Source organism: Cinclus cinclus, chromosome Z (genome assembly GCF_963662255.1).
Source record: "Cinclus cinclus chromosome Z, bCinCin1.1, whole genome shotgun sequence".
Classification (NCBI taxonomy): domain Eukaryota; kingdom Metazoa; phylum Chordata; class Aves; order Passeriformes; family Cinclidae; genus Cinclus; species Cinclus cinclus.
In genome coordinates, this window is record NC_085084.1 from 15,196,522 (window position 1) to 15,213,589 (window position 17,068).

Below are 17,068 nucleotides of genomic sequence, written 5' to 3' on the forward strand. Positions count from 1 at the left end.
TAAAGGTCAGGAAATGAAAAATTAATATATTTCGGGAAAGGAATAATAATAAGAGCCTGATAAATTGAAAAAAATTAGACTGATATAAATTATGTATTTAAATAAAGATATATTATTATCCACTGATAGCTGGGGGAGGAAGGAGAATCTGAATCAGGGAGTTAATGATGGCATGTGCAACTGTCTCACTTTGAGGCTGTCGTTCCTAATCCATCTGAGCCTTGTGCTGCCCAATGGGATCCATAGGGCAACAGCCAGCCATGTAACTGCTTTAGCAAATGCCTGTCCAGAAGTGCATTTCCCACAAATACTGTAAAATCTCTCCCTCAGTTCACCACACACTGGCACTTGTGCTGGCAGTGTTAGCCAGGAAAATGCATAACACAGTTCTCACTTGAGAAGAACTTTGTTTTCACATTACAAAACTGTCCACCCCTCCAGAATAGTATGGATACAGAAGGAAAATACTGAAGAGGAAAGGTGAGTTTGTTGGTAAAAAACATGTAGATAGAGGAAATAAATACCAGCTTGGGAAATGGTAGACATCTGTAGAAAATTAACAACAGAGCTCACATTTTTCTGTATTCAGAAGACTAAGCAACTGAGCCTGTTGTTAGTCAATGTGGCTTTTGGGAAGTTTTTCAGATTTCCCTGGTGTCTCACAGGTCGGATTTCCATCTGGATTTTCTTACCAGCTGACAGTACTTCACATGCCATCTGGAATCTGAAGATCAGTCCGAGTTGTGTTTGTTTCTTGTGTCTATTTCTGTTATGGAAAAACCTACCTAATTTAAGAGAAAAAGATGGCACTGCCCTCTCTTTCAATTGTATGGGAGGAATATCAAGTAACCAGAATGCAATTGTTTCAGAAGATGAGAGAGAGAGACCATTATACACAGGTTTTAACTATTCAATGAACTTTAGAGTAAACTATAATTACAACAAAAACTTACTTTAAAATTCTTTAAATTTCCTAATCTTTTAGATTTATGTGTCATAATTCTTGAAAATGTCTTAGTACAGATGAAAATTATGAAAATTATGAAAATTACTAAACTCTTTATGACCTTACAGATTAGATGCTTTTTGTGACTCAATAGGAGCTTCCTACGAGGCCTGTCATTTGCATGGACCATTCTGGAATTAGAACAAACAGAGTAGCTCTGTACAAAACAGAATAAATCATTCCTGTGGCAATGCTTTTAACATTGTTAGACAAAGGTAGTGAATAAGATTTTTGTGCAGACTAAAAACAGTTTTGAAATTCTCTCTGGGTTGAATTGCAGCAGTATTCCCATATCTAGTGCTCCTGATGCTGTGATTTGGATTCCATTTGGTTGGCTCTTTTTGATGGGGAAAGGAAGGGAGTAGGAGGAGGAAGAAAGCACTATGGTGAGCAAGAAAAATACAGGGATTTACTATAAATCATTATTAAAATACTAGCAGATTGAAGAGACCCTTCAAAGTCACATTGAATGTGGGCTGAGACAAAAAGCAACACAGAAGGTCAGGATGCTGTAGTTAAAAAACCTTCTTCAAGTAAGGAGGCACTGTTCCACACCCTGAATGTTTATACTGATGAACAGAGTAATTTTGTGAAATTGGGGGTTCACAGATTTTAGAAGAGAACAACTTCAGGAAGGCCACTTAATTGTTTTTTTTCGTGGAGGAGGGGGAAGAGGTTTCAATATTTTACCAGCCTGGTAAGTTGGTAAAATTGCTTAGACTTTTAATTCAGAAATTATAAAACACTTTCACATCCTTTGAGTTCATTGTGGATCAAAATTGAAAGGTGTCTATGTACTCACAAATAGAATGATGAAAGTGCATTAAAAATATCCAGACAAATTTTTTAAAAAAATGTTGTTTATTGTTCTTTGGTTGCACTTACTTGTTTCCACTTTATTTAGAACTTCCTGAAAGCATTTCTCAGTTTCTTGTGATTTCAAACAAATCAGCTTATATAGTTATAGGAGAAGTTTTCATCAAAGGCAAAAAGCTATTCAGTGGCAGAGTTGTTCAGTTACGCACTTTTGTCTCTTCATTTATTTCCCATGCCAGCTTTGGAAAGGTACAGCTGGGGAAGAGTCAGGTTGTAGAAACTCACAAGCATCCTTTGCCAAGCCCTCCACCTAATACACAATAAAAGTGAGCAGTGTTTATTCCATGACAGTAATTACAGCAGGGAAACTAATTCTTCCTGAGGTCTGCCTCCATGTTAGGCCTGAAACCCACAGAGGCTTGAATTAATGTTGGTTTTTTACAACTATTTCCTGGACAGGAAAGAGGAAGGGTTAGGTTTGTAGCAGGAAAAGCCCAGCAGGAAACTGTAAGTGGGAGTCGGGAAGGAAAAATAAGCATGGGATGAGATTGTGAAAAAGGAAACAAGGGATGTAAAAAAGTATGTACATCTACAGGTGTCAGGATACAATGTCTGAAAGCTGAGTGAAGTTAATTTGTATAATTGAAATTAAAACCCCAACCATTTACTGTTTTCTAAAGCCTAAGTCAGGACATAATGTCTGAATTTTATCCAATGGCCTGTAGGTATCAGAGTTGTTGCCTTTTTCAGTTACCTGAGACTGGCATATCCTTATGCTAAGGGAATTTGCTTCAGTAAAGCATTTTGCTAGGATTAAGTATTCTGTGGTTTGTGTTAAAGCAAGGCTATAATGTAAAACAGATGAGTCAAGTTTGCATACATGTTGATATTGTATTTTGAAATATTTTACAATATATTACTGCACATATTACAAAAATTACTTCATTTCTCCAAAAATAATTAAAATGTTTGAATGATGTTACACATTAAGGGCAGTGCAGATTCCTTAAGGGTGAGGCAGGGCACACACCTTTAATTAATAGTGGGGGGAAAAATCTTTAAAAAAAAAAAGTCATAGTTTAAAGGTGAAAGAAGATGTTCCGTGATGTGCCATTGAACACAGACCCACATTTTTGGATGTATGTCATACATTTTCTTATGCAGTTGAAGATGTGACAATTTAAGTGGTGGCGTATCTCTCCATAACACACAAAATGAGTATTCCTACGTTATTTAAAAACTGTACCCACGTCAGAACATGCAAAAGAGAAAAACTTCTGCAAAGCTTCAGGACAACCTGAACCACAGGGGGTGTATAGAATAGACATGTGGGAACATATCTGCACAGGAAATCTAATTTGGCCATCACTGAGTGGCATAAACCAACAGAGGTGTATGCCAGCTGTAAGCAAGTAGAGCTGAAGAAATATTTTTGTCTTCTTAACTGATTTTTTTCCCAGATTTAATTCTGTATTTTTAAGGAAGAAAAGAAAGGAGGATAATAGAGTTGGAAACAGAGTTGGAGCTGAGTTTTTGATCTCATTTATCTAAGGTTTGAAAAATGCTTTTTAATATTTTCCTCAGTACTTGAAAAGATATTACTTGTTCTGTTTTCAGTACAAAAAAGGACATTTTTCTTCAACTGATACTGTGATTGCTCCATCACAGATGAAATCATGATGGGTTTTGGTACTTTGTTGTATTGGACTTTGTACATCTGACTCAATAAATGTGCAAGCTAATGTTTCCACACAAACAGAGATGTAAGTTTCACACTGAATGCTGATAGCAAGAGATATTGGATGGTGTAGTTTCTGCTGGGTGAAGGCTAAGAGCAGAGAGCCCTGCATTCACAGCACCTCACTGAGAGTATTTTGAATGTCTAAATGAAACCGCTGCTTGGAGCAGTGTAGAAATAGAACTGCCCTAAAATGATATGCAAACTGATGCTTAATAAGAAAGGAAGAATTGCTTAGTCTCAGCCTACTCCAATGTGTTGGAGTAGGCTGAAAAATGTTATTTTTGTAAATAGGAAGGATTGGTTACACAATGTGTCCCAACACAATGGAACTGCTGATAAAAAGCAGTGTTGCTTTTATTTGACTGTGTAATTTCTTTTTCAGTGAGTTGAATATTTTTGGAGAGGTCATGTCTTGTATCTTGTATCCCATATAGCTACAATATTTCTGTGTGTAAAAGGCTAGGATCTTTGTGTAGTGCCCAAAACAAGGTACCAAAATCACACATAATGTAATATGATTGCCAGTACAGACTTCTGCAATTGAATGTCAAGCTCAGTGGATCAAGTTCAGAATAAGTTTTTTGAGAAGATGCAATGGTTGGTACTGGAAATATGGATTTGTTGCCATAGAATGAAATTTTACACATGGCATCAACAAACTTTATTTTCCATGAAGTCAGTACAAAACGCCCACTGATATCACTAGGAGTTTAGCCAGTGCTGAGCATTTTGGAAATTCCTCACTTCTTTTTGATGGAGATGAGAGGGAGCTATCTGTAGTGCTGTGCAAAATTTACTAGGATGGTTTGTATATATAAGCTGATGTTTCAATTATTTTCTTGAAGAGCTGATTATGGTGATACATAGAACCAGCAGGACTAGAGAGACATAAACTGAACCCATGCATGCAAATGCAGATTACCCATCACTGCACATAAAGGCATATCAAAACACAAGCAGGGAAAACTATTCCACCATGTTTTCTCTCCCTCCCCTTGCTTCAGTTCTACAACATTAATACCAAGAACATTTTCCTTCCAATGTATTTGTGGAAGAAACAGGTGGCATCTCTGCTGCATACATGTCCCTGTACCTGGTACAGTAAAGACTTGATAATCTCCCCCACTGTTTCTAGGCATGCAGTCAAGAGTCCTTAATAGCAGAAAGTTGTAATAAGTATGTCCTAGAGGGGCTTGAGACAGTGCAGTGCACAGCAATAAATGTCTACTCTGTAATTTACTTCCTTTTCCTTATTTATCACATCCCTCTCAATCAATGAAAAAGACAAGGCTTTCACTGTTAAAGAAATAATATGCAAGCTTTTTTTAAGGATTAAACAATTCAATAATTTCATTTTCACAGCCACTAATTACCACCAGACTATCATATTATTTTGTGTTATGTATGCAAACGGGCAGCTTACTCACACCAGGCATGTCTCCTGAGAGAAATATCTTGATACCCAAGGCACATAACACACAATAACAAAAATTGCAGACTGTAAAATCTGTGATACCAAGCATAAACTTCTGAGGAGAGAATATCAATGCCATTGTTATTTGGAACATGTTGCCTTGGCAGGCAGGCCATTATAAATACTGAAATATTTCTGCAAAAGCTACAGAAAAAATATGATTAATTCCCATTTTGCATTTTTTTTGTTGTTTTTAAATTATGTTCCCAGCACCTTGTGGTCAAAATGAAACCAGAGAAGACGGCAAAATAATCCAGCTACCTCCGTGCAAGACAGGAGCATGGATCGTTCCTGCCATCATGGCCTGCTACCTCTTGGTAGCAAACATCCTTTTGGTGAACCTACTTATTGCAGTTTTCAAGTGAGTGACACATTGCAAAGTGTAGACTTGGGGAGGATGCACATTATTCACAGCCTGTGAAGACGTCTGAGCTTTGACTTTGGCTGAGAGACATTTTCTGAGGATGTAAGGGGGAGAGGGAAGAGGCTTGTCTCCAGGAAACAAGGGAAATGCCAACTTTTTCATGTTGTGTCATTTCCAAGGACAGACACCTAATGGGAACCAGGGCAAAGAAGCCAAATAAGGTTCAGTTAAGGCATCATTCATTCCCAATAGGGAACAGAAAAGTGAAAGTACTTGCCCATCTCAATGGGTTGCTGTAAAACCCAGGGGTTGTACAGCACAGACATTTACATTCGTAAGGTATTTCAGAAACGCTGATTGTCACTGTGCTTTGCCTAGGCACAAACTTACTCTTTTATTCTGCTTCCTGTTTTTGTGACAAGGAAACCTGTCACAAACAGTGTTATTGAAATGTGTCTAGTTACGATGCTGTCATATCATATTTGGCAAAGCACCCAAAACCATTTTCAGCCTGATGTTATTTTCCTCTTCTTGCCTTCTAGCAACACGTTTTTCGAAGTCAAATCTATATCGAACCAAGTCTGGAAGTTTCAAAGGTACCAGCTCATCATGACATTCCATGAAAGACCTGTTCTCCCACCACCTCTGATCATTTTCAGCCACATGACAATGATATTTCAGCACCTCTGCTGCAGATGGAGGAAGCATGAAAGCGACCCGGACGAGAGAGACTATGGATTGAGTAAGAATGCACAAGGGAGACTTTCCTTCCAATGCCTTTCATAATGTCTAGTGTTTGACATGCCTGAAGTCAAAGTCCATCATCTTGATAGCCTTCCCAGCAAAGTAGCAGCTTTTACCTGCAAAAACCTCACCTGAATAAGTTAGTTTTACCTGATTTGTCCAAGCCTTCATTCTCTTTGGAATGTTAAGGAGGCTGTGTTTTTCTGGAACTTTCTTTAGGGTTGTTGCCCTGTATGTTCCTTCAAAACAAAGAGGTTTGTTTTGCTGTTACTGGAGGTCTGTTATTGCTGGAATTCTTACTCCATTACACTTCCAGCTTTATTTTTGAAAATACAGACCAAACAGCACATACTTCCCCTGAGTGCACTTTTTGCCTAGATAAGTTTAGAGATGGCAAAATGCAATTTTGTATGCACAGTCCCGCCTTGACTCTGACTGGAGGAACAGTTCCTCAACACGCTTTAAATAAAGTCCCATAACAATGATGGAAAACCCGCCAGATTATTTTGATAACACTTTCCTCTTCTCTATCTTATTCAAACAGAATATATCCACCTTGCCCAATGTACATGCCAGAGGCGGGGACCTAAGGGTTGTGTATCTCTTCCCAGCATTAGCCCATGCCACATCCCACTTCTCTGTGAGGAGGGAGCAGGAATCATGTGTGGCACTGGAGATGCAGCCAGCCACCTCTTCTCCCACTCCCATCACACTGCTGCCTGCAGATGTCAGTTCTTGCCATGGCAGATAGACCCCTGTAATCACACGTGCTTTCCTAGCTATCTCATTATACATCTGTTAGGTTACAGGTGGGCTTTGGCTTTCACCATCTGTCCAGGATCTGACCAGCATCTGTGTTTAGCTCTCATATAATCAAAATATATTCATGTTTGCTTAGCATTTGCCTGCTTAAGTGCTTCTGTCTCCAGAATCAAATATAATTAAAGCAAATAATTCAGTAATTAACAGCATCTATCTGCTTTCATATCAAAATGCCACATACTTACTTATGAAAGTTTAGTCCATGAGTTTCACAAATGTAAGAATGTAGTTAGTTTCACATGTTAATATTTGCCAAATTAATTTCTCAATTTTTTTCCACAGAACTTTTCATAACTGAGGATGAATTGAAAAAGGTCCATGACTTTGAAGAACAGTGCATAGAAGAGTATTTCAGAGAAAAGGATGATAGATTCAACTCCTCCAATGATGAAAGAATCCGTGTCACTTCAGAAAGGTGTGCTTTTTTGTTCTCATAAGTTGATCTGGAAATGAGTTTCTGTTACCAGTCTCACTCTTTCTTTTTTACTTGAAAAAGGAAATGAAGTGGTTTTGGTAAGTCTTAATCAAAAAGTGAAGTGATGAAATCTGGTGAGTTTATTTTCTCTTTTTCTGATTATTTTTGGTAAAGCAAATGTGTTCAAGGCCAGACTAGATGAGGCTCTGAGGTACCTGGTCTAGTGGAAGGTGTCCCTGTCCATGACAGGAGGGTGTTAACTGAGTGATCTTTAAGGTTCCTTCCAACCCACATCATTCTATAAGTTTTGTAAAAGGGATCTTTTATCCAGTTGTATTAAACTATAACTGATGCAGTAAGATGTACCAGTTATGCTTGCATTTTGCTTCTTAAAGCAGAATTTCAGGGCACAAGTACTCAGAACAAAATGGGAGAGTTTAATTAGATTTCCTCAATGAAAACCATGACCTTCAGAGTTTATCTGTGAGCCATTCAGATAAGAAACAAGTCTTGTTTCAGGATAGCCTGGCTAGGTAAACTAGTTGAATTGAGACCAATAACAACATGGATTATAAATTACATTTAAACAAGACATTTCACCTACAGCCATGCAAAAAGGAAAAAAGCAGTACAGTAATTTAGTGGAAGTTGCTAGTATTGAAATTCACCAGTCCTAAAAATTTCTAGGTTTGTTGATCTGCTGTGGTGTTCATATGCTTTCATGGAACTTTGTTGAGTTCAGCTTTAGAGGACAAGAGTTTGATTTTGATTCATAGCACTTTTGCCAATAAATATTTTAGGGTAATATCCTCCTAGATATTCATAAAACTTATGAACCAGTGAATATTCCACTCCTGGAAAACTCTATTTTAATTTGAATAACAGAGGACAAGTGAGTTGTTATTTTCATCAGTTACACAGATAAACAGTCTTCTCCTTCTACGTAATCTTCCAGGACTGCCCCAAATTCAGCTATACCTAAACTGTGTTTTCAGTGGGCAAGGAAACATGGTGTTAATTTGGTTTTGGAGTAAATCTATCCCAGAGCAGGAATAGAAGATAAAATATTTAATCATCTGCATTACTGAAAACAAAAGCACTCCTAAACATACATTTTAGAAAAGGATATTAGAGGGGAAGTTGGTAAGGCATGAATGGCCACCTTGTAAAGGCTGGCCAAATAATCCTGCATTACAGGGTCTGGAAGAAACACATGAGGGATGATTATAGAGGTCTGTTTAACAGTGAGTGTAAGGAAATGGTGAGCAGAAATCAATTGTTTGCTGTCACACTCAGAACAAGATATAGAAAAGTATCAGAATAATTCAGCAGGATCCCAGGTTCCAAATAAACAGAAAATAGGTGGTATTTTTATTTCATGTTGTAAGTAGAGCAGCAGAACAAAGTTTTGAAAGATGGTGAGGTCCAAAAGAAGCTGATGATGTCAGCTAAAAGGCTACATGCGTTCAAACGGTACTAGAGAAGCTTTTGAAAGAGAAATCCAGTAAGGACTGCTAAACAGATAGAGATCATGTTGAGCACATAAAGTTCCTGAGCAAAAAAATATTAAAGACAGGAGAATATACAAGAAGAAGAATTACATGTACTTCAAATTTAGGTAGTAAGATTGGTCTGTGGTCCAACTGAGTGCCTTTTTTTCATGTGTTCTGATAGTCCAGTGGCCACAGAACTGAACTGAAAAATCACAGATGCAGGTTCAAATCTGAGTACAGCTTTTCTTTTGGTGGCCAAGGAAGGAAGAGGTATTTTTGAAGACCTATAAATAAGAAGTAATCTAGCTAGGTCATCCTCTACATCATGCAAGTGCTGTAATTCCTTGAAAATTAAAACATAACAGTCTGCCTTTTCACTCTTTGCTGACTCTATTTTATAGAAAAAGAGCCCTTATCTCTAATTTAAATGAAAATCTTAAAGCACCTTGTTCCAGAATCAAGTTTATGAATATGAATCCTAAACAAAGACTAATACCTGAGCCTTGCAGAGAAATAGGTCTTTAAAAATCCATTTAACTTAGCCAGTAATTTAATGTGGAGACTAGTGTGCCACAGCTCTTAAGAGAATCTAGGCAGTGACCCTGTGGGGTACAGAGGTCACTACCAGGCCCAAGCACACTAATAGGACTTTCAACAACTTCCCAGCTGAATGCAGTTCCTTTTTCATAATAGGTCTGGGGAATATTTAAAAGATGCTTGAAGACTTGGAGCTATCTAAGTGTCATACATAACCCATTTTAGAAACAGGATACCAGGGTCTTTCATTTTGCCTGAAGTCATAGCCGAGTCCTCTTAAATCTAAAACACTTGTCTTGGTTCCAGCCAGGACAGGATTAATTTTTGCAGTTGCCAGGAGGGGGTGGGAGGACCCCGAGGTTGTTCAGTACCGCCTTATAGTCATTGCCCGGGGCGGAGGAAAGGGATTTTTTCTTCTTCTGAGGAGGGATTCCTTCTGGTTGAGAAAGCTTAATGAATGGAGCAGTCTAACAGTTTATTGTCAGGACCTTTTCACTGTAAATAATTTCTCCTCCTTCTTCTTATCTTCTTCTTCCTCTTCTTCTTCTTCTTCTCCTTCCACCTTTTGTTGTAATTTTGTTGCTGTTACTCTTCATTTTCTTATTTCATTGCTATTTCCAGTAAGTTGTTCTTATCTCAAACTTCACCTTTTATGCCTCTAATTGGAGCAGGGGAGGGGAAGTGGCAGCATGATTTCTGAATTGGAGAATACCATTCCTAAACCATGACAATACTAAAATTATTTTTTTTTAACCTGTGGAACATTCAAACATATAAAATTCAGGTTTTCACTTTGGAGTTTCACAAGTAAAAAGATACAGAGCAAAGAAAGCAGAGAAGATATAAGACTACAGTTTCTTTTCCAATGCCCAGTCATTAGCCTGTAGTAGTAGACCAAGTATAAATACCTATGTTAAAGTCATGAGATACCAGTTTAGTCATCTGTCCAATTAAGTCAGCTTTATGTGGTGTAAAATTGAACCAGAAAACCCTGCAAATATAAGTGAGGTTCTTCCTAAAGGCCTTTCATTTGCAAGAAGCTCAACATGCTGTTAGGCTCAAGAAGGGAAGGATTGGGACAAGCCCTGTGTGACATATCTGCACCTGTACCTGCAGCAGTCACTGCCTTCCCTTGCCTCTGTGCATGTGATAGTGCTTCCCCCTGCTTGAGCAGCTCCTACTTGCAGCTGGGTTCATCAAAGTGCTCCAGGTCCTGCTAGGAGGAGGAACAGCTGCGCACCCTGCATACAAAGTCCAGTGTACCTGGAAGTAGGACAAGGGGGCTGGCATGGGAAGGGAAATGTAAGATGGGAACAGAGTCTTGCTTTGAGCCTCAGCGGGTCACAGAGACAGATTAGGGGCTCAGGAAATTATAACAAGAGGAGATACTGTTTATTGATGGATTGGCCTGGGTGTCAATGATTGATTTCTGCTATGCAGTCAGTGGCAGTGCTGGGGCAGGACCACGATGTCTTGTCTGACTCACATTCAGAAATTAAAAGCATAGAACAACACTTGATGTTTCTCTTTCCTTAACCTCAAGTACTAAGCAACTCAGAGGAGTAGCTGTTGCTACAAGGGTGGCAAGTACAACATTTATTAAAGAAGCCCTGCTTCTTCTGACTTCTGACTCTGATGGGAAGAACTTGTATTTAAAATCCTTCATAGAAAGAGGTCTAAATGAAGGTGAGTCCTTCCTTAGCCTCAGATTTTGGCAACAGTTTAGATTTAAGGAATCACTTTGTCTGGCAAGTTTTAATGATGGCAAATCACATATATTTATATAAAAAATTAATTCTGTATTAAACAGACAAAAGATAACATGTGAAAAATCTTTATCAGTTGCTCCACAGTATATAACTAAAATAGCTATTAGTAGATTACAGCATGAAATAGTGCACTATATCAAGGTACCTGTATTAAAGCTAGCAAAAGAAACAGTATTGATTAGGAGTCAAATGTAACTTACCACCAAAATGATGATAATGGGCACAAGTACCTTCACTTAACCCCTAGCAAGTAAACACGAAGTAGGTTTCTACAAACAGGAGAAACTCCACATATTTATAGGAAAATGTATACAATATTTCTGCTTTGTGAAGTTTTTATGTACTTTTTATAGTTGCAAAATGTCTGTCAGTCAGAAATTCAGCATATCTTGCCAGATCTCACTTTAACAGTAAGATTTTTATGGGCAGCTGGGAGATGCCTGACCAGTGACCATGGCACCAAAATCACTCAGCAATTATACAAGATTTTACCCCATGAAATACAAGATGGCTTGTCCTGTTTGAGTTATCTGACTAACAAACAGCAGATAAGCTCTTGTAGGGTGTGAGATTCTCTGCTATGGTAGCTCACTAGCTGGGATCTCACACAAGCATGTGGAAGTAGATTTGGATTGCTAATACATAGCAGATGATGTTATGGACTAAGTGAAAAATATAAAGCAGTAAAAGGCTGTAAGGTGTTTCCCTTGAATGCATTTATCAAACCATGCATGGTGAATCTCCTGGACACCTGTGAGGAAAGCTAAGTTGGACAAATTCACTTCATTGCAGTAGAAGAATCATGGCCTTTTGTGGAGAATCTTCCTTTCTAATCACTGTATTACATCTTGACCAGTACAAAGACGTGTAATATGATCAAAAAAGACTGCACTACTTTTCTTGATGTGGCATGAAGCCACTGAAACAATCACTTTAGTAAGCATCCATGTGAACCAGACTCAACTCTTTCATACCTGTGCAAAACCTCAGGTTAATTTCAAAAGGAGCAGGGTCACATCATAGCAGTATTTGAAAAGCAGATAAGCTGGCTAGAGCAGATACTATTATGTCATCTTTGGTACTCTGTGGTATCCATTAGTACAGCACTTTATAATCTGCAGTGTAATTACATGAACAACATCCATGTGGATGATGACCTAGCTATTAGCTTGATTTCAGAGCTGGCAAGCAGAAGTGCACAGAAATAGCTGTGTTGGTAAAAAGGACTGACCCTACCAGGCCCACGCACACATGAAAAATGACAGCAGGAAAGGTCTGTGACTCTGGTGGCATCTCTCTGTGGTGATAAAGAGTTAAGTGGTCTTATGCTCCAGTGGGAATGCAGCCATGACAACCCAACTTCCTTAACCAGGAAAAACCACTGCACCCGGGAAAACTGGCTGGCTGCTTGCATCAGCACTGCTTTACCAAAAGATGTCAGGCAAAGTACCCTGTTACAGGCTTGGGAACTGCTGTCTCTGTTTTATTTAAGTAAAACCATCCCACAATCACCTATCACAAGCTCAGTGGCATCTCTGTAAGTGACTTTCATGTTTACAGACTTTGTGGCTGTTGAAAAGGATTTTGAAGTATGAATGATGCCTTAGAAATGGACCTAGGTCAACAAAGATGCTTGTGAACCTAATTCTAGCATTCAGTTAACAGATCTACTAAGATTGCCTTACTCCCATTAAATAATTATTTTAAATAAATTATTGATGTGAACTAATGTGCAAAGGTTGAATACAAATAAACCAAATGGATGCCAGCAAAAGTCATCATTTCCCAAACCATAATTAAAAAGTCTTATTGCAACTAATATCAAATCTTTGCCAGGTTCTGAGTCCTGACCTCATTACTGAATGTTATCCTGGTAAAGTCCATGTTTGTTTCACTGTTAGAAATTTTTGAGCTTCAGCAGCACACCTTGATGCATGTTTTACATGTAGCCTTCTCTTTTTCTCTTTGGATATTGTAAGATTTGCTAAAAGATTTATACTTGCTCCTGAATACACACGGAGAAAAAAAAGCCAAAGCAAGACTTGGGCATTCTTATTCTGAAATTCTGTTTTAATTCAAAACTATTCCTGTCTATTCACTGAGTGCAAGAATATTTTCCCAAGAATATGGGAAGATAGAATAAAAATCACTTATTAAAATATTTTAGGACCATATTAAGGCTGTATTTCTCCAGATGGTATCTTCCTATGTCTACAATGTTTAGCTGATGTGATTTTATCATGTTCCTAATAGGTTCACTCCCAGATCATGGTGCTGTTCTGTTTGATAAATGATTACAGAACTGAACATCAATTTAACACAAGAGAATATCACTAACAGAATTAATATTTGTTAAATATTCTGGAGAAGCTATATGCAATACATACAACTAAGGATGACTAAGCTAATATTTTTGGGGTTGGAGGAGACCATAGTCTTTCAAGCTTTCTTTTTGTGAATAAAATTCTATAGCTGGGGCTCATGAAATGTAAACACATGTATATATTTTTCAGTTACCTATGCGCATCTCTGGTTACCCCTGGTTTCCAAACCCAAACTGCTCTGTGCTTATCTTGTTATATTTTTCTATAAATTCTCTGCTACTATCAATGCAATCACATTTGTCATCAGTTCCATAGCAACCAACAGATCACATAACTCAAAAGTCTCTCTTCTCCTCGTCTGACGCTCTGTGCCACTGACAGTAGCTGCTAGATCACATTCAGGGAAGGCAGAACAAATACATGAACACCTACCAGTAAGGTATTATTCTAGGTTCTCCTTGGGATGCATTAGTTGTATTCAGCAGCATTGCATAGCTCTCACATGGATGTGAGACACAAAATTTATCTCACTGTGGACAGTTCCACTCATAGACCAATTGGCTATGTTTGTATTAAAAATTATTTCATTTGTGTAAAGCTGTCAAAACAGGAAAGATAAAACAAATCAAATTAAAACAATGGCAAAAACAACAATAACAACAAAACAGTAGGACCATAGCCAGATTATCCAGTTAGCTTTAAAGAATGTTATAAATTCATTCCAACTGTAACTGTTGCTGGGATGAAAGGTTTTTTGTGGGATGTAATCTGGGCTGTAATTGTCCAGTAAAATCCAGTAAAAATTTTCCTTATATCTGGCAGCCCTAAAATTGCAATGTTTTACCTGTTCATCATCTTGGAGCAGTTGTTACAGAATCTAAATGTGAGGTGAAGGACTCAATTATTGCCTAGTAAATATTTCAAAAGTGTAATTGCTTTTATAAAATAGCAGTTTGTATAAGTAATAACATGAGTGAAAATTCAACTGCTTCCCATATTAACTGCTCTCACTCTGGAATTACATCCTGTACTGGCAATAACATTAATCTGTTTTGTTGGAGGAGCTGGTAGAACTAGAAACAGACTGGTGCCTAAATGATGATGAGTAGAATGAGATTTCTTGAAGCTACCAGTTCATTTCTTAGCAGTGATTACTTGATCATTTGTCTATTGGAGACTGATGGTAGCAATACAGTTGCTGCTGCACATTTTTGTTGTGCTTGTGCCTTCAAAACTCACAGACTTCACAGGAAAAGCCTGTGTTTCCCAGGAATGTGAGACTTGCTGTAGGGAGATGAGTCACACTCCTCTCTGTCCTCTCCTCTCCTTTGTGGGCATGTTCTGCTGCTCATCACCTCAAGGTAGTCAGACTTCAGTTTTACCAGCAAAAATTCTGGACATTATGTAACAAGTCATTAATGCTGTCCAATATTCTATTATTCGCTAAAATCTTCCGTTCTGTGCAAATAAGAGTGGTTATGGTGTTGTCAGTTTCAAATCACTTGTCCTGTTGAAAAAAATAACTAAATCCACACAGGACTAGGTAGTGTGAATCTGGGGCAAACACCAGGAAAAAAATTAAAATTGTGTCTATCTTCTGTGGCACATTGCCTGCCCTCTTTACTTCATTTAGCTAACTGTCCCTGAAATGAGGCACACCCAAACCCTCCTCTGCATTACATAGCTGATGCACCTGGTTTAACCCACTGGAGCAGCTCCCTGAGTGTGTAGTATTTTTTATTTTTTTTTTGCAAAACCTCTTTTAGCAGGATTTTGAAGCAGATGAGGTTGCATACATTGCCTTTGGGGTTTGAGATGTATTTGTTTCCAACTGGTTTGGTGACCTATTAACTGAACATCACTGCTTTGTAGAAATTTACCCATTTAATTCTTCCCTTTCTAAAGGGTGGAGAACATGGCCATGAGACTGGAAGAAGTAAATGAGAGAGAGCACTGCATGAAGGCCTCTCTGCAGACTGTTGACATCAGGCTTGCTCAGCTGGAAGACATGATGGGACGAATGGTGACTGCCTTTGAGAAAATGGCTGGCATTGAGAGAGGCGAGACAACTAAGATACGATCCAGGACCTCATCTGATTGTACTGATGCAGCCTACATTGTGAGGCAGAGTAGCTTCAACAGTCAGGAAGGAAATGCCTACAAACTTCAAGAGAGCATTGATCCCACAGGGGAGGAGTGCATGTCCCCAACGTCACCTACAATCACACCCCGCATGCGAAGCCACTCCTTCTATGCAACAAATATGAAGGACAAGTGTGGGTTAGAAAAATTGGAAAGCATTTTTAAGGAAAGATCTCCAAGCCTGCATCGGGCAATCAGTTCCCACTCAATAGCAAAAGAAGGAAAGGCTCCTTTACCCCCTACCAGCACTTTGTCAATTGCCCCAGACTCCAGAAGGCCTTCATCTTGTATAGACATCTATGTTTCTGCCATGGATGAGATGCATTCTGACACAGAACCTCTCGAGAGCTCCATAAATATTCTTGGTCCTGAAGATGCTGCTCTGCCAGCTCACATAGCCTCTTCACTTTTAACTAATAGTGCATACATCAGCACTACAGCTGGTGAGAAGATCTCTGGCAGGAGTCTTGATTATGAGGAAACCTCTGGCATAGAAACAAGAGCATTTTCTTCAGACTATTCACAGATCACAGACTGCCAAATCCCGTGGGATTCAGACCCTCCCTTGTATCATACTTTAGAGCGATCTAAAAGCAGTCGTTACCTGGCTACAACTCCATTTATTCTGGAGGAAACACCAATTGTAAAATCTCATAGCTTCATGTTCTCTCCTTCACGAAGCTACTTCAGCAGCCTTGGAGTCCCAGTTAAAACAGCAGAGTACACAAGCATTACAGATTGCATAGACACAAGGTGTGTGAGTGCTCCCCAGGCCATTGCAGAGAGGGCCAGTTTCCCTGGAAGTCTCAGGGGCAAAGTGGAGGACTTGGGGTGCTGCCACCCAGAGAGAGAAGCTGAACTAACCCACCCAAGCTCTGATCATGAGGATATTGAGGTCAGAGACAAGAAGGGAACCCCCTTATCTCCTCAAGACAGCAGTGCTACAACAACTCTGCCCAACAGCATTCCACTCCCGAAAATAGAGCGAGCCAACAGCTACTCTGCAGAGGAGTGTAATGTATTGTATGCACAGCACACACGAAAGAGCTACTCCATTAGTGACAAACTTGACAGACAGCGAAACACGGCAGGCCTGCGGAACCCCTTGGAGAGGAGTAAGTCCTCAAGGCCAGAGAGCAGAGGGGACAACCTGTCCATGAGGAGACTGTCAAGAACAGGAGCCTTCTGCAGCTTTGAAAGCAAGCACAGCTAGGCTTATACAAAGCTCACCAGCAGTCTAAGGGTCATCTGCTCTTCAGTCTGTTTTTCTTAGCAGAATTTTTTTAAAAACCCTCACACTACCCTGTGTTGAGTCCAATCGGCATTAGCCACCGGTCAAGGGAGCACATTTTCAATCTCAGCATCACCACTGATGTACTGCATCTTGACCCAGCTGACATTTGCACTTAAGAAAAAAAGGG

The 17,068-nt window shown here is 39.0% G+C and overlaps 1 protein-coding gene across 1 annotated transcript in view; it reads left to right on the forward strand.

Annotated features, from left to right (window-relative positions):
* Window positions 1-16,860, forward strand: part of TRPM3 (transient receptor potential cation channel subfamily M member 3) — a 258,088-nt gene extending 241,228 nt beyond the window's left edge. The window contains exons 22-25 of the mRNA XM_062513646.1: window positions 5,248-5,398; window positions 5,944-6,143; window positions 7,250-7,382; window positions 15,411-16,860. Coding sequence (XP_062369630.1) covers window positions 5,248-5,398; window positions 5,944-6,143; window positions 7,250-7,382; window positions 15,411-16,860 — 1,934 coding nt within the window. The remainder of the gene's footprint in view (window positions 1-5,247; window positions 5,399-5,943; window positions 6,144-7,249; window positions 7,383-15,410) is intronic.
* Window positions 16,861-17,068: the final 208 nt, after the last annotated feature.